This window comes from Micromys minutus, assembly GCF_963924665.1.
Source record: "Micromys minutus genome assembly, chromosome: 20".
Taxonomy (NCBI): domain Eukaryota; kingdom Metazoa; phylum Chordata; class Mammalia; order Rodentia; family Muridae; genus Micromys; species Micromys minutus.
The window spans coordinates 6,224,995-6,251,752 of NC_137955.1; the positions used below are offsets into that span (position 1 = coordinate 6,224,995).

At 39.9% G+C, this 26,758-nt stretch overlaps 2 protein-coding genes across 3 annotated transcripts in view; one reads left to right on the top strand and one right to left on the bottom strand.

Moving 5' to 3' along the window:
- The window catches only part of CWC27 (CWC27 spliceosome associated cyclophilin), a 176,252-nt gene extending 169,170 nt beyond the window's left edge, over positions 1–7,082 (bottom strand). The window contains exons 1-2 of the mRNA XM_080933706.1: positions 6,960–7,082; positions 3,110–3,206 (exon numbers count right to left, since the gene is read on the bottom strand). Coding sequence (XP_080789832.1) covers positions 3,110–3,206; positions 6,960–7,001 — 139 coding nt within the window. The 5' untranslated portion in view covers positions 7,002–7,082. The remainder of the gene's footprint in view (positions 1–3,109; positions 3,207–6,959) is intronic.
- Positions 7,083–7,497: 415 nt separating this feature from the next.
- On the top strand, positions 7,498–25,507 carry SREK1IP1 (SREK1 interacting protein 1). 2 transcript variants are annotated; one of them, XM_080933801.1, is made up of 6 exons: positions 7,529–7,635; positions 13,542–13,652; positions 15,549–15,596; positions 20,093–20,236; positions 21,411–21,483; positions 24,217–25,507. In XM_080933801.1, the coding sequence occupies exons 1-6, from the start codon at positions 7,623–7,625 to the stop codon at positions 24,398–24,400; spliced, it is 573 nt and encodes a 190-aa protein (XP_080789927.1). In that variant the 5' UTR covers positions 7,529–7,622; the 3' UTR covers positions 24,401–25,507. The 2 variants fall into 2 exon arrangements, with proteins under 2 accessions (XP_080789928.1, XP_080789927.1); XM_080933802.1 differs by lacking the exon at positions 13,542–13,652 and having other exon boundaries at positions 7,498–7,635.
- Positions 25,508–26,758: the final 1,251 nt, after the last annotated feature.

Genomic DNA, 26,758 nt, shown 5'->3' on the forward strand with positions numbered 1-26,758 from the left:
TCCACTTCTTATAAAACATTTAATTTTCAAATACTCTGTTTCTACAGAAACAACGTCGTTTAGTTTTTTGGGGGTTTGCTTGTCTAATTGTTTTTAATTTCCAGAATTCTCACATTATGAAATAGATATTTATTTATTAAATTTAAAAACGAGAAGTTTAATATGTACCAATGTCTCTTAACTGGGGGAAAGAGAGGAGCAGAAATTCTGCATACCAGAGGTATTTATGAACATCTTGAGACATTGCTGGTTATCCTAAAGTCCAAAGGGTTGTCTCTGTAACTAAGAAGAACCAACCCCAAAGGCCAACACTGCCAAGGCTGAGAAGCCTGAACAGAGACGTTAGCTCATTTCTTGCCTTTTCCATTTCTCCTGATAGAAAACTAACTTGCTAATGAACACACACAAACACAAACTGACAGATAGGAAAGTGATTAACTGATTAAAATTCTAACACTGTCTGTGCAGTATTCTTTTAAAAAAAAAAGTTCACTGAGTGAAATAACATATCTTTGTCCAATTAAATATTCATTCACTGCCTAAGTGATTTTCAGAAATTATTTATACATTAAAATATAATTCCTAGTCACAAATATGCAGCATAAATGATATACGGTCTCCCCTAGAATGTCTTCTCTGAGACCAGATCATTGAGAAGAAAAACGTTAATCAGGTATAAGAGACGCACAGGGACCCACTGAGTTGTAGGACATCCCCTAAGGAGATTGAAAATCAGTTACCTTTTGTTTCTTTCCCTTCCTGTGTAATAGTTTTATACTATGTCTTGGACTAACAACTGCAAAAATTATATTTATTTAAAATGTTTACCTATCTATATAGCAAAGACCTTTAAGTCCAAGATTAAATCTGTAATTACAGATTTTTTTGGGTTTTCCAAAGGCTATGATTCTCTTTCAACAAGAAAGCCTGTGTCACTGAAGGCTTTCCTGCTTTCGATCCTTTGCTTTGAATCCTGAACAGTACACATTGTTGGTGGTGTTGGTATCGGAAAGGTGCACTTCAAGACTCAGAAATACTGTGATTCTTCAAATCATACACTCAAAGGAGTAAATGAAGCTCTCTGCATTATCTTACTCATCTAAGAAATGCCTATCTTCTATAAGTGTGTGCATGCTTTGCCTGCATGTATGTCTGCATACCACATTCATGCCTGGTGGCCACAAAGGTCAGTAAAAGGCACTGGATATTCCAGAGGAGTTACCGATAACTGTAAACTGCCGTGCAGGTGCCTGGAATAGAACCCCGGATCTGTGACAGAGCGGACTTAAGAGCTTAAGTGCTGAGCCGTCTCTCCATCAGTGTTATTCGGTTTTTAGTTAGTTAACAATAATGTCATTAAGTTCTTGCCTGCCTCATTAAGAAAATCGTTGTGGTTCTTTCCATTTCTATAAAATTTCCGTTCTTCTATCTATTGTTTTCTTATAAAAATGAGAATTTTTTTTGATGCAGGTAAGCTTTGTCAGCACCCACCCAACTGAACCTCATGCTTATTTCATTGCTGTGTTCTGTCCAGAGTCTTTGTTTCTTTATTCGCCTGGTCCATGGATTGCAATTTACCATTCATCCTTTCTAGTGTTTCTGTAATTTCACTCTCCTGTAAAATTTGAGCTTTTTTAAACTTATTACCAGAAGTCAGGCTTTTCTTTGTCTCATGTGTTTCTTAGCTTTGTTGACAGTTATTTGAAGCTTCTCTAACTGAACTACCTGTCTGACTTTATTTCCTTCCTGCCTGCCATGACAATTATTAATAATTGTCTTTGCAGACCTATTTTCTTTGTCTCATCTGAGGGACTGGATTCTTTTATCATTATTTCCTTACACTTTGCCCTGCCGTGATATATTTATCTAATTTCTATTTGGAAAGCTTTGTCCATATCAAACGACAGGACACTCCAGATTCTTAAACATCTTGTTTCTGACACCACAAAGAACAGTCTCTAAAGATCAGATCTAACTGGAAGACAATGATTTGACACCACCAGAGACATTTAAAGTTGTATGTAGTACATTTTAAAAGCCAACAAAAAACTATGAGAACTTTACAAGATCTAAAGCTGCAGAAACAAATATTCAAGAACAAAAAAAAAAATAAAATAAAATAAAACCAAAAACACTAAGTGAGTATAAAATTTTGCGAAGCTTCTTATAAAGAAAAATCATGTTATGATTCAAAATGATAACTAATAATGCCAGGTGGTAAGCTTTATGGAAAAACAGACTTTAAACAAAGTGATAAAATTGGCTCTACTCTAATAAAAAGAAGGCGAGAAACATACCCCCCCCCCCAAAAAAGGAAAAAGGAACACAGAAAGCTAATATGAGGGTGTGTGGAGAAGGAATGTTCAGGAAATAGAATGGCTGACTGAAAAGTGCAATGGAAAAGAATGAAAAGCTAGGAAGCCAGGTCCTTAAAGATCACATATCATGTGCATGGAAAAGAAGGCAAAGAAATAACAGACAACCAGACAGGAGGCAACTATACTCATGGAGATGAGAGTCCAGGCTATCTAGGAAAGAAGCTGAAATTTGGTTTACTGGTTTAGCAAACAGAAGTTTCCAGTAGAAACAACCATTACACCATTAGATCAATTGAATCCAAGAAGGGAAGAAATAAATATAGTTCTGAAATAATAATCACTTGGCTAGAGACAGCATGAGAGTGGAAATGGCGTCACAAAATGAGAGGTATACCTAGGGAAGGAGCATGGAGTGAGCAGCAATTACAGGAGATCAGCATCAGGTATAACTCGTCTCTGTAAAAGTGTAACAATTTACAGTTTATCTGGAGGGAAGGTGTTACTCTACAGTCTATTTCCTTATACACTGCTCAATGCCAGGTGGCTAACGCCATCTGATTACTTGTTACTTCTGGGTAATATCTGAGCACAATGCAAACAGTCTTTAAAAAGCTCCAGGGTTTTATTTAGAGTCTCACTGTGTTGCTCAGGCTAGTCTGAAACACGTTTCTACATCAAACTTCCAAGTGCTGGAATTGCAGGAGCAGCCCAGAATGTCCAACACACACACACACAACAATGCCCAACTAAGGCAAGTTTCTTCCCAGAATGTTAATGAAGGTAATACTGACCCTCCAAACAAAGCTGAATGAAATTTCTGCATGCTTTAGGGGCTTCTTTTGACCATAACTCTATGTCAATATCTCCAGCCGTAGTTTTCAATAAAACCTATAGAAAGAACATGACATCATTTTAAGTATTTATTTTGCTTCATCGGTTATTCAACTTGCAACACTAATACATAGCATTTTCAATTTTAGAAGAAATATTGAAAACTCAACTTGGATGGTTGTTATACTGAACAAATGTCAAATACTCATTACAGCCCAATCATCATCAGACAACTCAACACATTACTTTCAAAGAAGCACCTACCTCTTCTAATCACAGAAAACAAACTCCATTCATTTAAAAACCAAGAATGCAAACTTAATTGCATTATTTCCAATAAAACAGGTTAGCAAATTATGAAATTGAGTTAATAAACCCACTGAATTCTGACATTATTAGACAATTTTATAATCATTAAGCTAATATTATCGTTGAACTCTACTTTCACATTAAAATCATGCCATCCCTACTTTGGAAAAAATACTCATTCTCTTTACGCATGTGTACAGGTGCATACAGAGGCCTGTGTCTTTCTCCATAGTTCTTCACCTCACTTTTTTATACAGTCCTTTTCAACCTGGAGATCACCAATTCAACTAGACTGGCTGGTGATCGAGTTTAGTGGTCCATCTACCTGCATCTGCCATTCTATGGCTTCCAGTCTGGGATGTCAGATTCATGCAACCATGCCTGACTTTTCATGAAGATACTGAGAATTCAGACTCAGGTCTTTATGTTTACACATCAAACACTTTATCTACTGAGATATCCCTCCAGCTCCTTGATGTTTTGTCTCTGGCTTTTCAGTTAAAGTCTGATAGCCTTAGAGTCCAGCCTGGCCTCAAGCTCACCCTGACTCCTGATCTTCTTGTTTCAATCTCCCAAAGTACTTGGATGACTTGTTCATGCAGTGCTGGAGACTGAACCCAGTGCTTTGTGTATGCTAGGCAAGTACTCTGTCCACTTAGCCAAAGTCATAGCCATAGGAGTATTCTTATCTAAATCTGCTTGTGACTTGCTAAAATAGTTATGTTTTAAAAGTCATCTCTATGATAGGTAGGATCATTTAATAGTTAGTCTCCTTTTTTTTAACTGGTTCATGACAGCAGTTACTCCCTGGTAGAACCAGATGCTTTACAACAACCAGAACCTCCACTAAGACCAGAGGTTAATAACTTATACAACAACTGGCTCAATAACTACAAATAACAAAACAAAAACCAAAAAGATCAAATGTTGGACCCCAAATTTGAATATGATGCTACAGCCGGAGTCTCCAGTACCAACATTTCTTTCCAACTCCTACTGTAGGAAAGTTAACTCGTATCCGTGGCCACCACACAGAATGCTCTTGCAAAGAAAAGACAGCAGAATAAAATCAAATTGATCCTCACGAGGAGTCTGTATGTAAGTCACACTTTAAAAACCAAACTCCTTTGCCTTGTCACAAACAGTTTTGGAAATGGAGAAAACTTAAAAATCACTCAGGAAAGCCCTGCCTTTTAAGGATGCCCTAGAAGGTGTAGATTAAATGAAGATGCTTTTCGATTCGTTTTGTTTCCGTTTTTGAGACAGCATTTCTCTGTGTAGCCCTGGCTGTCCTGGAACTTACTCTGTAGAATAAGCCTTGAACTCAGAGATAGGTCTGCCTCAGCCTCCTGAGCTCTGCGCTTAAAGGGGTGTGCCACCATCACCCAGTGAGAATGCTTTTCAAGAGCTAGCCTCCCCCGCCAGCTTGGACATTTTTGAAAGTTTGTTTCAGGAGCCTAGAAAAGGCTATTATAAATTATGTAACACTGAAGAATGAATGCATTTACCTCTTTTCTGGCAACATGCAGCTCTTTTACAACTACTCTTCTAGAATTATGAAAATGAGAAAAGTGAAAATATCTACATTATGATAGATTTTTAACAGTTTCATTAACCTATAAAGAAATATGAAAAAGCCAAGCACAGTGGTACGTGCCTTTAATGCTAACATTCAGGAGGCAGAGGCAGGCAGATCTCTGTGTTCTAGGCCCACCTGGCCTTCGTGGCAAGCCCCAGATCAGCTAAGACTACATAGTAGATCCTTTCTCTATTTTTTTCCTTTATTACATTTTTTATTTGTTTTCATTTGCTTATTTTTGTGTGTGAAAAAGACTACAGACTGAAGCTGGATAACTCCCTCTATCTCAGAACTAACCTGAAATGACTCTAAGTAGTATTTCCTGACTTTCCAAGTCCTGATCCACTTCATTGTCCCTTATGTGCTTGAGACAAAGCATTGTTTAGGGGACCTAGGCTTTTCTTCTTAGTAACCTGTTAAAGAATTTGTGTGATGTTACAAAGACCATATTTTAAAGTAGTTCTGATTTTAATTTTGTAAAAACATAGCAAACGGTGAGTGTAATATTTATTGAAACATAAAGTGTGATATTCATTGAAACATAAACTACATATTAATTATGTCACCGCACTAAAGAGTCCTGGGTTCTGGAATTTGGCAGTCATTGTCACTATTTCCAAACCATCTCATCTCCCTGGAATAAAGCCTTGACCCATTTTCTGTCCCTCTCTATCCCTGCTATCCTCACCTTTGGCAACCACTAATTTATTGTCTGTCTGTATGGACACTGCCATCTGAGCATTTCATATGAATGAAATCATACAAAGTGTGCCCTTTTGTATCAGATTTCTTTCACTAAATAAGTTGCACTGAAATCAAACTGTCTTCCAGTTCTACATATTTAGGTTTAAAATTTTTTAAAACCTCAGCAGAGCATAAACAATGGCTTTATAATCTTCGTGACAAATATTTCAAGACATAAAAATATCTAATACAAAGCCCATTTGTAACAATAATAAATGAAAACACGTATTCCTACCAACCTTAATAACTTCAAATTACTTGGCAGATTTCCCACGTTTTCTGTGCTTCAATGCTACCTTTTTCTTATATTTTTCCATTGTATTTTGTTGTTGTTGTTGGAGATGGTCTCACCCGGGCTTTGCAGACCAGCCTGACCTTGAACCCATTTACCTCTGCCTCCCGAGTACCACCACACCTAGCAAGTTGTTACATTTGTTTGTTTGTTTTCAAAACAGGGATTCTTTACGTAATCCTGGCAGCCCTGGAACTTGCTTAGTAGACCAGGTGGCCTTGTACTCGGATACCTGCTTGTCTCTGCCTGCCAAGTGCTGTGATTAATATAAGCACCACTACTCCTGGCCAAATTTCTACATTATTGTTATCTTTAAAATGGCAATTGTGAAAACTAGCTTAGTTAATCTAGGTACCATAGGCTCGTGTAACTAATCATTAAAACTTAGATCATAATGTTTTTAAATGACTGACAAGTACCTGGACTCTGTATGTGTGATTTCTGTCTGTCTGTCTTTTTAATGTGGGTTCTGTAACATGTGTCTTTAATCCCAGTGCTCTAAAGTAAGCCAAGGAGACAGGAGGATCTCCAGAAACTCACAGGTCAGCTAGGCTGGCACAGGCAGCATCACACAACAAAAAGACACTGCCTTAAATTAAGTGGAAGATGAAGGCCATCACAATCTTAACGTAAGTCTTTAATACAACAGACACTAGACGGCGCTCACGTGAGTTGGATCAACGAAGTTAAGGGGTCAGAAGCCTAGCAAATAGAGAAGTTGCTCAAAAACTTTCAAAAAATATGCTGAGACATGTCACCGTAAATAATATAAATGCAACACTGGCCATACGCAGGGTGTGGAGGACAGTTCTTTTGGTCTTTCCAACTCCCTTCCCACCCCCAATCAGGATGTTCTCAATTAGGATGTCCAGATGGTGATCCTCACCTTCCCATTCGTGGGCGGCTCCTGGATGTAGATGTTACTCATCTTGCTCGGTGATCAAGACTCCGTTCCTTAGTGTGGCCGCGAACGAATGACGGGTCCCCGACGATGCCCACCTGTTAGTACACAATTCTTTACCTGGGTACTTGGGGAAAATTTCACTCGGTCAGAGTTGGACAAGACAACCGTACCAAGCACTAGTTACTCCCCAAACTAGCCCCTCATGGATGCCGCCATATTGCTCCTGGATCGGAGCACCGCTAACTCCGGGAGGGGGGACTTCCCTGTTCTTCAGGGGACTAGACAAACTATAAGACCTCTGCAACTTTAGAGAATTTGTCGTGCCATTTATAATACTAGCTAAACGGCCAATCCGTAAATCCCGGTGGTGCGCCCAGGTCAGGTGTTTGCAGATAGCACCCACCTCCCGAAGCTGCCAAAATGGTTCGGACCACGTGTGCTCTGCAGTAGGACACCCCTGGAAACTGCAGCCGCAGCCTCTTAGTTCCGCCAACCCTGGATGTGCATCCGGCCTTCCTCTGCCCTGTGAAGTTGTAGTGGCGGGTGGGAGAGATCCCTCTGCTAGTGCGTTGTCCTCGCAACGGACCTGAACCTAACGCGATCTGGAAAGCTCAGGACTTCGGTGACCCCCCACTCACCTGCATCATGGCAGTCCCAGGTGAAGATCAAGCGCAGGGCTCTCTCTTTCCAGAGAAATGAGGCGGGCAGGGGAGTCCAGGACACGGAGGTGGCAGGGAGCGCCTGGGAATTTAGGCGAAGGCCTAAAAATTTAGAATTGGTTGGTTTACATGAAAAAGTTTGCACTACAAGTTCAAAGAGGGGTGGGAAAGATCATCTCTGCCATTTTTGGATAAGCTCAAACTGCACTCAGGATTGCAGGGAAAGTGTATTGTAAGAGGGACAGGCACTTGGTGACAATAGCTGTAGGCCTAAGAGAACAAGTTGCCCAGAAGACTGTAGCTTTCAGAGGATTTCAAAATAAAATTCGAAATGTGAACGTTTGCCGAATCCAGGTTGCTATACACATTGCACTGAAAGTCACCAAGTCAAGACGAGTGCCTGGGGCTTGTTTTAGCTTTTCCAGCCTGTAGTTACAGTGTGGCTTTGTACGCTTGTTGCTGTGCCCTTCTGGGCCTCAGTTTCCCTATCAGTTTCAAGAAGGTGTTTTCTTGAATTATATCAAAGATTCTTTGTAGGTTCCACTTTTGTGTTCTGAGGTTTCTAACGGCAAACTGAGCCCCGGGGATATTTTCGTTTGCCCTCCAGTTTACTGGGGAGCTGCGCGGCGTTGTCAGAATGTGTTTCTGCAAAACCCTGTTATCAGGCAGGTGTTTTAAAGAAATAAACCCGCCTCACATGTCAGAGTTTCACAATGCATAGTACTGTAGGAAAGACTGAAAATATTTATAAAGCTTCAACTTTGCTTAAAATTACCCCTTCCTGCTACTGCTTGACCTCTGTCTTTGTTCTGTGGCAGCCTTTTCTGAACTTTATTCTAGAGGGGGTAGGGCTGCTGTCCTGACTTGTGCAGTTTGCAGAGAAACAGCTGGAGCTACGAGAAGAGACATGACTGTCCGTTCTTTATTGAGTGTGTTACAGTGAGCATAGACACCCTTGCTCTCTTAGGGCTCAACAGGGAAAGGGGAGAGTTGGCAGAAAGTGGAACTAACGCAAAACGGATGTCCCAGATGAGAGCTGAAGCAATGTGAGGGGGCAGAGAACCTGCGAGGGGGCGTGGGGGAGGAAAAGGAAGTAGAAGAAACAAAAGGTACCTGCTCTGGCTAGCGGGCTAATCTGAGAGAAACAAGAAATGAACTAAAGAAATCAAAGTATCCAACTTTTACTATGTAACACATGTAGCTGATACTGTGTCAAACACTGCTTTTTTTTCTTCCTTTAATAAGCACTGCTGTGAGATAGCTGTTGCAATTCTCAGTTCACAGAGAAATCAAGTAACTTGCCTACTACAAGGGCTAATGTAGGTTATCCCAGCTCTTCCTCACCATGCGTGCAAATGTGTTCTCAAACATGTCTATGGCAACAATAGATTTCCTGCTACTGACGGACCTTAGAAGCAAAACCAACGTGTTAGGATGTTAATAGTCAGTAGGAAACTACTTAACAGATTTAAGAAAAATCACATTTTAGGATACAGTAACCTAGAGGAGAATTGGTTACCTTAGAGTACTGTGATTCTGGTGAGTTATGTTACCATTGAAGATGTGGTCTCCTTAGGAGAAGCATCTGAGTCTGAGGTGTGTTGGCTATGGTAGAATCACTAAACATTGATTGCTTTGATGTGGGTGGGAAATGAGATTAACCTGGTTCTTGACCTTAGCTCATTGAGAAGGCCTCATACTGGGAAGACATCCCTCAAGATCAGAGTTAATGAGTTCAGTCCGGTGCTTGTGTTGAGGTAGGTCTGGCCCAGGAATGGAAATGGCCAGTAGACAGCATGGGAATAAACAGCTCGTAGGCAGGAAGTCAGAGTGAGACACTTACTACAGGGATAAAGGGGTAACGCATGAGGGACTGTGTGGACACAGTGGGTGATGTGTAAAGGGGGAACCTCACTGGAGCCTAGGAATAATAGCATTTAAGGGGATATCGGAGAAAGATGAGCCTGCACAATGCTTGCCTAGGCTCTGGTGACCTCTGGATCACACAGTTGAACCCAGAGTTGGCCAGCTGTCATTATTCCAGCATGCACTCTGAGCACTCGTGTGGTGTGAGCACACCAGGAGACACACCGTAAAACTTTAGGAATGAGAATGCGCTCCTTAAGGGACAAAAGCGACTTTTCTTCTAGCTTTGTTTGAGACATTCTTAAACTTGAAACCAGTGTTTAAAAAAAAAATATGTTAACCTTTCAATTCGAAATAATGTCTCAAAGCATAATAATAAATTGTGTCATTTAGCTAGATGAAACGACTTACATAAACTGCTTAAACCCACCAAAAATCAAGATAATAGCCTTGCCAGGTGGCTCAGACGCACAATGCAACTGCTTTAGAAAATGCAGACACAGAAGGTGTTAAGATAATTTCTTGGATGATCGATCCAGACGCTGCATGGAAGGAAAATGGGGCTTCATTGAGGTGAGCATCAAGAAGGACAAGTATTGTGTCATGCTCTTTTATTTTAGGTGTGATGGATTCAGCTTGGGGTGATTCTGCTCCTGCTTATTATAAGGTATAACTACAGGGTAATGAGGCTGCTTTTCACAAACCACCAGCCTTGTCTGCTTCAGTGGTCACGTGCTTCCACGGCTGTTCCGAAGCATTGTGTGCCAGCTTAAACCATTATGTAGGTAACAATGAGATACCGAGCACCTTAGAAAATCTCAGACACTTAGTTATTTGACACATGGCACTGAGCGTAGGATTCAGTGGTTTACTTTCTTTGGAACATGTCTTTGCCCACTCACAGTTGTGCAGTTCAGCTCACATCGGTCATGTGTCACCGTTCTCCATCAAGAGTTCATCTGGCCCAGGTGGCCACATGTGTTGGTGAGCAGGATGGTGCTGACCTTCTCCAGTCTCACAGGCCTTCAGCACCTTGCTGAAGCATCTACAGAATAACAGAAGTCGGAAGTCACACCGTAGCCAGTTTGCCTCATTCCTCAGCCATACTATAGGTAACTTCTTTTCTCTCACATGGCTGCTGGCATAATGTTTATGAATCATGTCTGATTCTGATCATTCCTGAGGGACAGACAGCAATCTGTGGATTTTGTAATTCTCTTTTAAGCCACTTAACCTTTCATCGCTCTTTCCTTGAACCTATAACTAAGGCTACAGTATCTTGAATTTCTTCAGGCTTCTAAAATATTAAAGTTCCCTTTCTCAGCAAGAATGATGTGTGTAGCTCCAAGCATGACCAATTCTTGTCTGACTTTTCCTATCCTTATGTATTCTCCAATGATGAAAACAAAGATAAAAAAACAAACAGAAAAACAAATAAAAATGTCTCATTGATTTGGGGCAGATCAAAGAGGGAGGGCCTTAGGTTTAGGAAAGACTACAGGCTGCTGTTCTTATCTTACTTGGAGACAGTTGGCACATGTTTTTGAAGGAGACTTTGAGATCTTTCTAACTTGCTCAGTGTAGTTCAGATCTGCCTGAAACTCACGATGCAGCAGGCTGGCTCAAGGCTCAAGCCCAGCTACAGTCTCTGACTGGTGGGTGTTGCATGCCCAGCTTGGCTTTTTCTCAGATTATTTTGTGAGGCAAATGGAAGAGTTCTATGTGTTTGCCTAAATTAGCTATGTCATATCAGTAGTTTAAGAGGTTCTCACTAAATTAGTTTTGACTCTTTCTTTGGGTTCAAATAATTAAGAAAACATTTTAAACTAAACAACAGGATCTCTATCAAGAAATTCAGTTAGCCTACTTTTTAATTTGTGAGAAATTCCTAATTTCTGGTTCTGTTTTGTTTTTTCCTATTTTAATTTCATTATTCCATGTAAGATCCTAAAGGAGAGTACATCACAACTATTAGTTTAAACCAGTAGAAGGGTTTAAACACTTGGCAGTTTTATTTTTGCTTTTAACTTTCACGGGACAGAATTATGTTTTAGACAGGCATCCACACTCCTATATTTAAAAAAAGAAAAAAGAAAAGAAACCTCAGTAAGCTACTATTCTACTCCAGGAACCCCAAAGTATGTTAACTTTAGTGATAGTAAGATTACCGAATGGAAACCTTGTGACAAAAGAAATCCAACCCACTCTTCCTGACTATTTCAAATTCAAAGTGAAAAGGCCCACCGCCCTGGGGCAGAACTGATTCAGTTGTGGAAAGACACCGAAAGCTTAGTTGCTTTAACTGCTTACTTTTGAAATTAAATTATTAAAGTATAAGGCAGACAATAAAAATAGGAAACTCAGTTCTACTCATTGCTGATACAGTATTTGAGGGGAGCAATAAAGAAACCCCTAAATGGGTCTGTGATTAAGGGGAAAGGTTTTTACAGATAGGAGAGGGACAGTAGCCAGAGGTATCTGGGAGAATCTACCAGGGCTACCTCTCCGGGACAGAGAGAAACGGTGGGGAGTTTCTCTGCCATTGCCAAGGATGTGGGAGCAGAGAAAGGAGCAAAAATGGTTGGAGAATCCTGCCAGTTCTAAGGTTATGTGGCAGGGGGAGGTGGACAAGTTACCTGAACCAGCCTGGGAACTAGTGTGGGGCCTGATCTGTTGAAGGGAGGCTTGCTGGAGTTAATAGAGAAGCAGATGACATTCCTGGTGATTGCCAGGGAGGAGGGTGGAAGAGAGAAACGACATCCTATAGGGGTGGAGAAGAGAGTAATGGCTTTTCCTGACAAGGAGAAACAAGATTTCTGAGGAAATTTTGAATGTCCAGCCTGTGCTGAGCCAGGGCTTAGGTCTTGTGGAGTTGGGACCTGACAGTTTTCCATGGCTGACTGTCAACTTTGAGCCTAGTGTGGGGTACATGCCTAGAATCTCAACACTGGAGAGCTAGAGGCATGAACAGTGCTATACATTGGAAGTCAGACTGGCCTACAGCCCTATACATTCTCTCTCAAAGTTAATTCATTTTTGTCTTGGAAATAATTGGCAATGCACTAAGCATTTATGTCAAATCTAATGTTGTCTCCTTATTTTGAGAGAGCAGCTGAGAGAATCTCTTCACTTTTCCTCCTTCCCTTTCTTTCTGCCCTTCTGTTCCAGTTTTTGAAACAATGTTTCCATTATGTGTCACCCACCGCTTGTGGTCCTCCTGCCTCAGCTTCATTCTTCCCTAATCCTTTTCTTCCTGCTATTGCCTTTTATCTTGCCAACTGCTTTACTAAAATATAATCTACATATACTAAAAGGCCTGCAAAAAATGTTTACTTTAAAGAATTTATGTGTGTGTATGATAAGACTATAGAAGAAATAGAAAGATAGGTAACATTGAATTTCCTTCAGTATAAATGCAACATCACAGATGGTTCTGCTATTGTTTCCTCTTTCTGTTTGTTAGAGATTGTTACCTTTCATTAAACACTGGCAGCATTTCATTCAGACCATCATTTATATAGTGTTCTACTTATATTTAAATTCTTTCTATTCTTAAAATTTGCAAACTGTTGCTGTGATTAATTTTATATACAGTTGGTTTGCATTTGTGCAAGTGAACTAACTGTATGAGTTCCAGGCATGGTGTTGCTGGATTAAGGCTTTGTGGTTGACTTGGTGTGAAGCTAATTTGCACCCCACTGACCCTTTCAGAGCATGTCCTTTCAAAGGCCTCTTAAAAGTTTTTCAACCTCTGTTCCTCGGATAAGTGAAAGTAGAATCCTGGTACTGTTTTAATGGGCATTTCACATATAAAGAAAAGTGGGCATCTTCTACATGTTTTGGAGTCATTCTATTTCTTTTTCCATATACTGTCTGGCCCACTGTTTGTCCCCTTCCCTGCCTTTTCCCCAGTAGCCGTTGGTCGTTCTCTCAGAATGTGTTGGGGAGTATTCCCTTTGTCCTTCCTGCAAGTTACAAATATTGTTTCACAAACTTTCAAGTTCTTGAATTTGTCTGCTATCTTTTCCCCCTCCCCCAGCACAAACACAGCCTGGCCCTATTTTACGCTTCTGTAGTGATAGTGACCTTCAGCTCATAGGTCCTGATTATAAAGGAGAACTCGAAGGGGCCATCCCAAGCAAGCCTAGTGGTAAGTAAAGCGGGAACATACGCAGCTGCACATGGAGGGAGAGGCCTCTCTGCTTGGGCAAAGGCCTCACAGTGCTGTGTGCAGCTTTGCTAATCAGATTCGCAAGGATTTTTCAGTACCCCTGCCCCAGCCAGAGTTCTTGTTTGAACAATAGAAATTAATGATTAAGCTGCAAAGGAAAGATAGCAAAGAGAATCTAAGAAAATGCTCACTAGCGATGCTCCGAAGAGGTGAAGCAAACCAAACCGAGCATCCCACCATTGCCATCAGTGCCTCGGAAAATGGACACCTGTCCCTCCCACAGTTAGGGTATCACGTAGCCCAAACTGGCTTCAATGTATGCAGGCCAGACTAGACTTGAACTCCTGATCCTCCTGCCTCAGGCTCCCAAATGTTGAGGTTACAGATGCTAGGTATAAGCTGTGATTACATCACCTTTTTTCAGGCCTTTTTTGTCTTGGTCTCAAAGGCCCATGTAGAAACTTCTTATTGGCCATCTTGCAAATAACTACAGACAAAGTTGGGAATCTTAATTTAGCCAAAGGCCAGTGAGGAAGTAGCTTGTAGAGAGATCTGGTTAGTTCTTTTGTCATAAAAAGTTTGTCTCTGTTAAGATAACCTAAAAGTCTGAAGCACATGAAGAATGAGTTCGCATCAGTCTCTCTTTAGAAATGAGTTCAGTTCTAGCACAGGCTGAGGTGAAGTAGTTTTACACTTGTCCATTACTGTTAGTCAGTTACAGAAGTAACAATGGTGCATGAAGCAGTTTATTCAACATCTGTGGTTTCTATGGAAACAAACTTAACACTGACCCATATTCTCTGAGGCTTTTTTTTTTTTTTTTTTTTTTTGTCAATGTACAGTTATTTTCATAATGGAGAAGCTTTAGATTAATACAGTTTTATCCCACCATGAATCCTGCTATTTGTGGTTTGTCGGTTCTCACAGGGCAAGGTAGAGACACAGAGTCCAAAGAGAGGGGGGCCAGTACACATGCTTACAAACTTCAGCAGGGATGCCTTTTCTGATTTAATTGTGTAAATACTTGAAAATGACAATAGAATTTGAGGAGAAAGCAGCCTTCAGAAGAACTGCAACTAGTGAGTTCTTAAGAAGATGTCACGGGGTGATAGAATGACACCAGAAAGATTCTAGCCGTCACTCCGCGCTGCTGAATTGTACATTTGAAGTGATTAAAATTCTCTTCTGTGGTGTATATTTTATCACAGTTTTAAAGATCAGCTTTTGCTCATTCCCAGTACTCACATTTTCAACACCTGCACGCACTTACCGCACAGAAATATCGAGAATATTTCTAAACTTTTATCAACTTGGAATATGTGACTACTTTGTTTTCATGTCTCAAAGTTCAAGTGCTAAATTTAAGTGGGTTATTTTTTTTGTAATGATTCCTTAAAATTATAGTGAATTTTAAAGATGGAATTTCACCAATTTCGTTGAGAAAGGTGGAATTATTTTTTTCTAAAAAACAAACAAAAAGTACCCATTAAACACACACACAAACACAAACACACACACACACACACACACACACACACACACATTAATTACATCTCAACATTAAACAATAGTATCCTATAATCTCTTCCCCCATGTTATGGGATTCCTAAAATGTTTAAGTTCTCAATTATAATGCTGTGTTCCTATTGAATTAGAAAAAAATATATATGCTCTTAAAATATTGGTCAAATGATTTGGGTAAATTCACTTTCAGTGAGTTGACTGTTTATCAAACTAATAGAGTAGTGGTGTTGCTAAGATTAAAGACCCCCCCAGGAATTTTAGTACAAATGTTATCTTAGGTTTTTATCATACGATAAAGTACTTATTCTCGCTTAACTGTATCTCCCCAAATGTTCTCCAATTGTATTTCAGGTTGCAACAAGGACAATGTCCGAGCAGGCTGCAGAAAATGTGGCTACCGTAAGTGTGCTGAAAAGCAACATTCTCTCTACTCTGATTGTTTCTTCTGCCATTGCTTCCAGGGGGCTGGATGACTCCTGACCTCAGCAGCTCTGAGGGTGGCCCTGAGCCCTTCCCAGGGTTTGTATTGGACTCAATATGTGGTAACTAGCTAAGATGCTGTGAAATATTAAGGGTTGGCTGTAGACTGGAGGAAATAGAACAAAAGTAAAAAAGAATTGATAATACAAAAGGAGAAGACTAGGTATAAAGAAGAATAGGTGGTATTGGAGAGATGGCTAGATACTTTAGAGCACTTGTCTTTAGAGGACAGGAGTTTGATTCCTAGCACCCATGAGGTAAAACATAACCATCTAAAACTCTAGTTTCAGAGATAAAGCATCCTTTTCTGGCCTCCATGCATAGGCACATGGTACACATACATACATACATACATACATACATACATACATACATACATACATTCATACATACATACAAGCAGGCCAAATACTACCCCAAAAATAAAATAGGTAAATCTTTTAAAAAATATAAACGTGTATAATGTTTGTATATGATAGATAGATAGATAGATGATAGATACATAGATACATAGATAGATAGATAGATGATAGATAGATAGATAGATAGATGATAGATAGATAGATAGATAGATAGATAGATAGATAGATAGATAGATTTTCTCTCTGTCTGGATACTGGATGAAGTGAAGAGGTAAAGGCATTGAAATGATTTTTAATGTTTTCTGAATGTATCCCTTTGTATAAGGTTTTGATTTGTCCCAGAATTCCGCTCATGGGCAAAATACCGTCGAGTTCAATGATATGCCCAGTATGATTAATAGAACTAGAAGGTACACCCAAGCCAGTGTAAGTACATACTGTATCACAAATGCGATTTTATTCCTGAACAGTATTCCTGGACAAGGCCAGCAGCTCTACAGTCCTGCTGTCTGTAAAGTTGTTTAACATCTGTGCCAACTACACTGAACTGTTAGGATATTCCAGTTCATTGAAGAATTATTTTTTAACAATACAAGTGATTTAACAGAGAATACCAAGAAATTGATTTATGATTGGTTATTAGAAAAAAGCTTACTAATAAATACCATAGACCACAATTAAAGTCTACAAAGGCATTTGTACTTTATTTTTATGAATATTCACTCTGATGGTTCTGGCAACAGGTGATTCGAGTACCTCAGCACCTACTAGATGTACAGTAGTTGGCACATGGCTTACCCATTCTGTACTTTGGTTTTTTTTCCTGCAAAATGACAATTCTGGTGCTGTCTGATTAGAGTTTTATTGCGGTGAAGAGACACATGCGCAACAACTTTTATATGTAAGGTATTTAATTGGGGCTGGCTTACAGTTTCAGAAGTTCAGTCCACTATCCTCATGTCAGGAAGCGTGGCAGCATGCAGGCAGGTGTGGTGGTGGAAGAGCCGAGAGTTCTGTGTCTTAATCCAAAGGCAGCCAGAAGGAGGCTGTCTACTGCAGGTGTCCAGGAGGAGGCCAGCTTCTGTACTGGAAGGAGATGGAGGGACTTCAAAGCCCACCCTCACAGTGACATACTTCCTTCACCAAGGCAACACCTCCTCATAGTGTCACTCCCCAAGGCCAAGCATTCAAAACCATGGGAGCCAGGCCTGTTCAAACCACCAGAAGAACCTAACCTCATAAAGGTGATTACTTAGTGTACTTGTGTTAAGTAATGACATTAGGTCATTGGCCCGCCATAGTAGGTCCTCAATGTTTGTGGCCTGTGATTGTTGCATGTTAGAAAACTAAGGCATGAGGTTTTCCACTACAGAGTAGGAAAGTGGAATTTGAACTCTGGCTACCAGATTTCATGCTGTGTGGTGCTCTGTTTTCTTACTTGCCATAGTGGCAAAATATATTGCCTTAGTGAGGGTTTCTATTGCTGTGAAAAGACACCATGACCAAAGCAACTCTTTTTATTATTATTAAATTTATTTATTTACTTACTTAGTAACCCAGTATCAGCCCTTCCTCTCCTCCCAGTGCCTCTCACACAAGTTCTCCTCCATTTCACCTCCTTCTGTTTGGCTCATACAGAGGCCGGCCAAGGCAGGCAGTCCATTTGGGTGGGAGATTCACAGACAGGCAGGCCACAAGCTCAAGACAGCCTCTGCTCCAGTTGTTAGGAAAACTCCATGAGACCAACTGCTCATCTGCTACATAGACCACAGCAACTCTTATAAAGGAAAGCATTTAATTGGGGCATCATGACCAAGGCCAACTCTCATACATAAAATATTTCACTGAGGCTGGCTTAGAGGTTCAGAGGTTTAGCCCATTATCCTAACCATGAAAAGCACGTCAGTGTACATGCTGAGCTGGTGCTGGAGGAAGACCAAGAGTTCCACCTCTTGATCCGAAGCAGCAGCAGAAGAGAACTGACTTGAGATTCTAAGACCTCAAATCCCTCTCTAACAAAGACACCCTTCCCCCACACTTACTCCGACAAGGCCACACCTCCTAACATTGGCACTTTTTTTTAAATTTAGACTTTTATTTTATTTATTTTTTACTTTTACTTTTTATTTTATGTATCTGAGTACACTGTAGCTGTCTAACAACACACCAGAAGTAGGATCCCGTTACAGATGGTTGTAAGCCACCATGTGGTTGCTGGGAATCGAACTCAGGACCTCTGGAAGAATAGCCAGTGCTCATAACCGCTGAGCCATCTCTCCGGCCCATATTGGCACTTTCTATGGGCCTCAAATTCAAACACCTGAGTCTAGTGAGGCCATAACCACCACATATATCAAATGTAAAATCGTAACCATTCTCTGCATATATTTCATTTCTCTAGAACTATGCTTAGGAGTAGAATTGTTGAATTTTTATTTTTTATTTATTTATTTTTTCTTTTTTGAGAAGCCATCTAACTTTTCCACACTGGCTATACTTTATATTCTCACTAGTAATAAGTGAGGCTTCCCATGTTCCCACATCCTTAATACCATTTATTACTTTTCCAATTTGATGAAGTTTATGGACGGGTGTTGGTGAGGATATTTGACCACAGCAAGAATAACTAAAGTTCAGGAATGAATTTAATTTTATGATACTCAGTGTCCAGAGAGTAAAGAACTAGTTGCCGGTGTGGAGTGAAAGTTCCACACACTTTGCTGTGCAAAGTGCTACAAATTGAATATGAGCCATACTGAGAGATATGAAGTTGTACTTGATTGTTATTGGTTTGCTTTTCTGTAATAATTTCGAAAAACTACTTATATAGTTTTTAGCCATTTGTATTTCTTTTCTGAAGATATTTGTCTTACCAATTTTCAGACTACGTCATATTTTCATTGAATTTTAGTTGTTCCTTGTAGACAGTTAGCAGATATAACACTATCAGATATCTGATTTATACGTATTTTTTTCCTTTCCTGGTAATGTTCTTTGCAAAACAAAATTAAGTTTGATAAAATTAAGGGCTTTTTCCCTCTCTTTTGGTGCTTTATGCTTTTGGCATCATATTTAAGAGTCTATATACAAATCCAAAACAGTAAAGAGTTACCCTTGTACTTTATTCTGAAAGCTTGGTGGTTTGGGGTCTTATATTTCGTGTTTGCTTTAAGTGTGTGTGTGGTTACTCATGGCAACATGTGAACAGCAGAGGAAAACTTGAGGAGTTTGTTCTCTTCTTACACCCTGCGGGTCCCAGGATGGTCCTCAGGCTCAGTCGTAGCAAATGGCTTTACCCACTGAACCATCTTGTTGCCCCTATGTGTCCCTTTGTTCAGTCCAGGACCCAGCCCAAGGGATGCTGCCCACATACGGGGTGAGTCTTCCCACTCCCACCAGCCTAAACCCTCAGAGCACACAAGAGACTTGTCTTCAGGTGAGCCTCGATCCTCCCAAGATCAAATCGAGGTAACCATCACGGTGAACAATTACTGCAGCTTTCTTACTAAACTATAGCTTAGGCAAACTGATATCAGAATTTAAATACTAATTTTTGAATCATTTAAAGGGGTATTTTTAGTTTTGTTGATGCTTACACGTTATGGCCACTTTACTTAGGTGATAGATGTAACCACATGAGTTAGTCACGCCAAGGAGGAAAAGTTGCAGGGAGGAAGTAAAATATAAAGTTCCAGGTATAAGAGTATGTTCTTAATCACCCCAGGGTAGGGAGCAGTAGTGAGTGGGTGGGGGGGGAGCACCCTCATAGAAGCAGGGGGCTAGGATAGGGGGCTTCTGGAGGCGAAACCCAGAAAGGGGATGACATTTGAAATGTAAATAAATAAAATATCAAAAAAAAATTCAGTGAAGAAGATGATGCTGGAAGGGTGTATTCACACACACAAATGTAGGGATAGTACTAAACCACTGCAACAGCATATCATTTAAGCTTTGGTGTTACTGAGCTCATACCTGGTTGCCCACTGTGGAGTACCAAAACAACACAGATACAGATGTGGTTTTTCCTTCTTGTTTCTTGTCTCTTTTGTTTAGCTGGTCATCTGACTTTCGAGTGCCGCAATTTTCTCCGGGTAGACCCCAAAAGGGACATTGTGTTGGACGTCAGCAGCACAAGCAGTGAGGACAGTGACGAAGAAAACGAGGAGCTGAACAAGCTGCAGGCTCTGCAGGAGAAAAGTAAGCCGTGGTTTCTCTCCATTGTCCTCTTCTGAGTCACAGCACACTTATGTAACTGTGCTCATCACAGAGGTGTCTTTCCTACATCACTCAAGGGCTACAGCATAGGTGAGAATCGGCTTTGATCACTGGCATAGAGCAGTCATCAGTTATGAGACCAGGAGGTAAGTCAGCCTCTCAGTCCATAGTTAGCATTTTCTCCTTCCTCGTCTGTTGCTTTTTCCACTGGTATATAACACAAACATGGGATTTTCAGGTCCCACTGACAAATGTCAGAGATTTTAGACAATCAGAAACTTACTAGCAATGTTAAAAACACAAGGAATCCTAGTGATAGGCAAGCAGAAATTCTAACACTGCCAATATCTAAGCCCCAGCAATATTGTTTCTGCTTTTGGACATACTCTCACCAAGATTTACCTAAGTGGGGTTGGACAGATGGCTCCAGGGAACTGAGCTGAGCTCCCACCTCAGGAAGCTCACAGCTGTCTAAGTTCAGCTCCGGGGCATCACGTCCCCCACCCCGTCTCCCATAGCGCTCGTTCCTGGAATGGGATAAACACGAAGGTGTAAGCTTACATACGCTTTAAAGAGCTCTGAACAGTGTTTAGCATTGTTCCTTTTTAGGGTAAGAGAAGCAGCTCACTGTGAGGAGGCCAGCTGGGCCGTCTCAAATCCTTACTTTTTGGGCTATCTCGGATGCTTAGTGCCATGAACATCCCTCCTTAGCTGCCTTGCTGAGGCCATTGTGTGTGTGCTTTTCATGTCCACATTTCTTTGGCTCCTCCTCCTCTTAACACAAAAATGGGTCATGGGTATGTTGTTTGATTTTTGTAAGTGTTCCGGTTTTCCTCTTGGTACTAATTTCTAGTTTCATATCATTGCAGTCAGCAAAATGCTCAATAGGATCTCATCCTTAGATTTCTTAAAACATAGGTTATACGCTAGCGGGATCTTCTGGGGTTTCCCCATCGGAGATATCACCATTACGTTATCTTTGCCATCCATGAAAAAAGTCGTCTTAGAGGACTTCTGTGGCTTTTTACGTCTTACTCCTGATTTTTTGTCTTTGTCCTAACTGTAAACTAAGATCCCTTTGTGCACACACACAGTATTCTAGGACATAAACTCATAGTGACCTGGTCCCTCCTCCCTCCCCCCTTCTTCCTTACAGGAATAAATGAAGAAGAGGAGAAGAAAAAGGAAAAAAGCAGGGAGAAAATTAAATTGAAAAAAAAGAAGAAAAGGTACATTTTAATGGATTATTTACTTGTTGAAAAGAAAATGAGAAGCTTTTAGTCCAGCAAGGATTACAAATTTTATTTTTCATGGAGTTCAGTTTATCAGTGTTTGCTATCAGTAGGTTTTGTTTTTTTGGTTTTTTAGTAAAATCTAATCATTGCTCGGCCACTTGTTCCCTGGAGCAAATCAAGGCCCTGAGTAGTGGCTATATCCCTTCCCCTTCGACGTTTGTATTCTGGGTGTTACCTGTATAGCAAGAGCTGGTCTTAACTGGGCACACATCTAAATTTTTCACATATCGTTTGTGCTTATTTTGAAATTGGATTCTAAATACCAATATCCTCCCACCATTACCATGACCAATAAAGTAACTAATTTACTAATAGAATTTTATAAGCCCAGACTTTCTTCAATCTTTCACAACCCTCACTAGCCATTTTTGAATATTTTACTGGTAAGACTTTTAATGGCTGATTAAAGGAATTGGTCAGATCCTTCCTTGGTTATTAAGTCTTAGTCATACTAAAATAAGTAGACATGTTTTTGAGCATTTGATCATAGTAAGGGTTGGTTTGGACTTTATTTTCTCAGAATTTTTTTAAATCAGGTATTGCTGCTTTATAATTTTATAATGTACTTGACTATGTATATTTTAATACATCAGAAAACTTGTGAATTGTAAAAAAAAAAAGCTCACTTTCAAGTGTTGGGACTTAAATAATCCATACTAGGAGCATAGTGCTCAGATTTCTGACTAGTGTATTATTATTTGTGCTAACACAAAATACTGAATTTCTTACGGGAAACATGAGGCTATGTCCAGGTTCTAATATATTTGTGTGTCTATATATTATTTGTAAACATAAATTATAATGTGTATGTATGTATATATGTATGTATACGTGCATGTGTTTTGTGTGTGTGTGTGTGTGTGTGTGTGTGTTCATTCAGACCTGTCTATGCAAACCCTAAAAGACCTTAGGCCCTGAAATTCATACTTCTTCATGCATGTAGAGATAACCACCTAATAGTATGCTATGCGCAAATGCTAGGTTTGCCTTAAGCCTGAGAATCCAGGACCAAAAAATGCACAGGCATAAAAGAAGCATGTGTGTGTGCAACTAAGTGGACCAGCAAGATAAAAAGAAGGAAGTGAGGGGAAGCTTGTGGTCAGGGACAAGGATCCCTGAACCCTGCAGGATTATGAATTCACTTTTGCCCCTATATTTGTTCTCAAGTTTCTTAGCTTGGGTTATAGTCCTAATATTTAGATTGTGGAGCTAACTTTTAAAAAGTCTTTTAATTAAGACATATGTCTTAGTTAGGGTTTCATTACTGTGAACAGACACCATGACCAAAACAAGTCTTATAAAGAACATTTAATTGGGGCTGGCTTATAGGTTCAGAGGTTCAGCCCATTATCATTAAGGTGGGAACATGGCAGTGTTCAAGCAGGCTTGGGGCTGGAGGAGCTGAGAGTTCCACCTCTTGTTCCAAAGGCAGCTAGCAGAAGACTGGCTTCCAGGGAGTTAGGTACTAAAGCCCATACCCACTGTGACACACTCCCAACAAGAACACAGCTACTCCAACAGGGCCACACCTCCAAATAGTGCCCCCTCCCTGGGCCAAGCATATCCAAACCACCACAATATAATTCCATAATTTCCCTTTTTCCTCCAATCCTTTCACATACTCCTCCACTTACTCTCAAAGTTATGGCTTCCTTTTTTTAAAACTTTTAAATATTATTTATATTTTTATATAGAAACATAGGTAGATGATTGATAGGTAAATGATAGATATAGATGTCAGACTCCTAAATATATAAATACAACCTGCTCAGTCCACCTATCGCTTGTATGAACTAACGTTTAGGACGCCTGCAGCGTTTTAAATTTACTCAGGTTCTGTGCTGTCACAGGTATTTTTGGTTTGGACATAGGTAAAATGTACTTTATATGAGATCTGACAAGATGACTTTTTATTTTTTAATTTCCACTCCCAACTTCACATGCCCAGATCAGGGAAGGAAATCCTATAGGAGCTCCCTCTCAATTTCATGTTAAAATATTGGAAAAATTTAATGATAAATCATCCTCATTCACCTAAATGCAAGTATTCATTTTAAAAGCTCCCTTTCTGTAACTAATAAAAATCACTTGGAAATACAAGTGCACATTTCTATCACTCTGCAAGCAGGAGTATCAAGTTCATTATCATGAAAAATCACAGGAATTACAGAAGTGCTTTATTTTGTTAATTTTTAGCTCCTACCCATTCACACTGAAGAACAATTAGGATTCTTTTCATATTGAGCCATAATTGCATCCTTTTGTGACTTAAGAGAACATGCTAACAAGTTATTACATACACAAGTGGGTTGTGTGCATGAGGTCAGTGAGCTCTGTTTCAGTTTCCCCGGAAGATTCTGAAGGGCAGCCAGCACAGTTTGCAAGCCTATGACCAGAAAAAGACCTCCGTCCTGCAGTTTTGAGCAGAATGGCGGTTGTAGGTTTATCAGTTTCTGTGAGCAAACAGTGAAAGCTGAATGCTGCATTTAAAAAGAATAGAAAGCAACTTTTTAGTATCTGTGTTTATGTCTCCTCTCCCAAGACTTGAGGCAGCTCAGATCCAACACAGTTGAAGTCTCTAGGCCTGACTACAGAGCCAGTCATAAGGTGTTCTTGCCCTCAGTAGGCCTAACTACAGAGCCAGTCATAAGGTGTTCTTACCCACAGGTCTTACTCCAGCACCACCGACGAGGACTCTTCAAAACAAAAGAAGCAGAAGTATCAGAAAAAAGAAAAGAAAAAAGAAAAGAAGAACAAATCAAAAAGAGGAAAACATCACAAAAAGGAAAAAAAGAAGAGAAAAAAGGAAAAGCATTCTTCCCCTAACCGTTCTGAATTCACCAAAAAGTAATCGAATCTTGGGCCTAACTCAGGAAATTGAAGAATCCAATTTTTTTTAGCTATTGAATCTTCCTTGGAATTAATATATAATTACGCTTCGCAGAAAACCCCAGCCTCCTCCATAAAGACATTGCTCACATATCGGGACCCTTATCTCCCTGCCCACCTGTATTAAATCCATCTCATTTCTGATGGCTGTGCCTCAAGTACAGATATGTGTACACACATCACATTGGCTATTTGTGTCTCGGTGTCCTAGGCCGGTGCTGTCTCTTGGTAAGTTAATTAGTATGTGGCTTTACTGCAATCCAAGGAATAATCTACATAGAAGCTCCTGAGTCACGTCTGCCTTCCAGTGGTAAAGCTACTTTGGTGTAGTGATTTGCTCTTGATACTGAATAGCTTTATGTCCTCTGTAATGTGTAAAGATAGTGAAGGTCTTCCCTGTTGTTTTTAAATCTCCAGACTTTTTAAATAACATCACTGAGGATAAAACCACTTTACTGATCTTAAATAGTAAGTTTTTCAAATGAATGAGATCTACTGGAAGATAATAAGGAAAGTCTTTATAACTGTCATTGTTTCATGAAATGCATGTTTTTCACACTTGCCTCCCATGTTTTTATAACAATTAAAACATCCTTTAAAAAAATAATTTAGCTTACTAGAAAGTCTGGCAGGGAGATTCTGTGCTGGTTGAGATTATTAGGGTAGATCCTGGGTTGATTTACAAATGTGCCATATTGGCATGTCTTAGGTGATACCTCAAATACAGGGCTTTTGTGTGGTAACAGCAAAATCCTCATTAAAACTGATTTTTATTATATCTAGTGTATATGATACTTGCATATATGCATATTATACAGTTTTATGAATGTTTGTCTATATATTTTTTGTGAAATGGTTTTAGAATGAGTTTCACACTGAACTGGCTTCATGGATAATCAGTGTTGATATTTCCTCTTTCACTTTGGTTACAAATCTTAGTAGCACTGTGAAAATTTTTAAATTAAGATTTTCATTCTGTACTTTTTAAAGTTGAAGACTTGGAGGTAGCATCATGATAGCCTTTGTATAATAATGAAATTTGTATATTAAATAAGCATTTTCAATGACACGTTAGTAGATTTAAGTGTTTCTTACTTTTTTAGTTTTATGGTTATCAGTGTAGCGAGTGTAACATCTAGTATTCCCTAATTCCAACAAGCTAACTTGCCATGCTGTACAAGCCCTGAAAACCAGCCTGTTGTCACAGAACAGCCCCATAGTTTCTGAGCACCTTGCTATGGTGCACTTAACACATCTTCAGACTGGTAAGTACACATGGGGCTGTGGGCAAATTTATGGCCATAAAAATCAGATACTACACTTGGCCTTGCAGGCCGGAGAGCTTCACCAATTTTTCCCTTACTCATCACCCAATCTGACATTTTCTGGTTGACTCGGGGGCAGTCCCGGGATGTCCCTTGGCGTACCCTGTTCTCTGCTCAGGTTGCACAGAAGCTACACCCACACCCCTCCCTATGCTGCTCCCATGGCGTACAATAGCTTCAGCTCTTCCACTAACTGGCGACTCTGCTGGCCCACACAAAAGTAGTTTTGTTTAGAGTTCTGTCAGTTGTTTGAACTAAAGAGTAAAACCTTGAGATTATTTTAAGGATTTTTTTTTTTGCCTGTGCTAATTTTATGAAAGTTCGGTTATCTGAATTAATAAAAGGCTATTTGGATTAATAAGAATAAATGTCATTTTTAAAATACCTTTTTAAAAATAGCAGGGAGCTGGAAAAACTGCTCCACGGTTAAATGCTTTTGCTGCTGTTAGGGTGGACCTTAGTTCAATTCCCAGCATCCTCACCGGGAGGTTCATGAACACCTGTGACCCTGTTACTCCAGTTCCGAAGGACCCGATACCTTCATCTGACTTGTGCAGTTCCCAAATACTATATAAATAGCCTCATCCCCCTGTGAGTGTAGCTGCAGGTTAGCAATGGCAGTTGTGAATGAATTGCTCATCATATTGATACGTTTTTCTTCTGTTAATTGTAAGAAAATAGAAATTGACAGATACGTTTATTTCCCCCTCCAGCTGTGATGAATCCAATGATCCAGCAGTATCATATATAGTCAGCTTCTCATTCAGTAATCTGCTACAGAAAATAAAACACTTTAATGGGCTAGTATACCTTAGGAAATATCTCATCCAAGTAAAGTCATTTCACTAAGTGTCCCAAAGTGCTGGTATTGTAACTGCATTCTGACCCTGGACCTCCCTGCTTACATTCCATCTCCTCTCACCTCTTCCTAGGCCTTTGGTCCTACCACTCCTGACACATTATATCTCCCCTCATGGAACCCCAGCAAAGGCATT

What these genes read in the sequence shown, in the direction of transcription:
- SREK1IP1 (XM_080933801.1), top strand. An exon ending in CATCCCAAGCAAGCCTAGTG is followed by an intron (nt 13,653 to 15,548) that starts GTAAGTAAAGCG and finishes ATTGTATTTCAG; the next exon opens with GTTGCAACAAGGACAATGTC. An exon ending in TTGAAAAAAAAGAAGAAAAG is followed by an intron (nt 21,484 to 24,216) that starts GTACATTTTAAT and finishes TCTTACCCACAG; the next exon opens with GTCTTACTCCAGCACCACCG.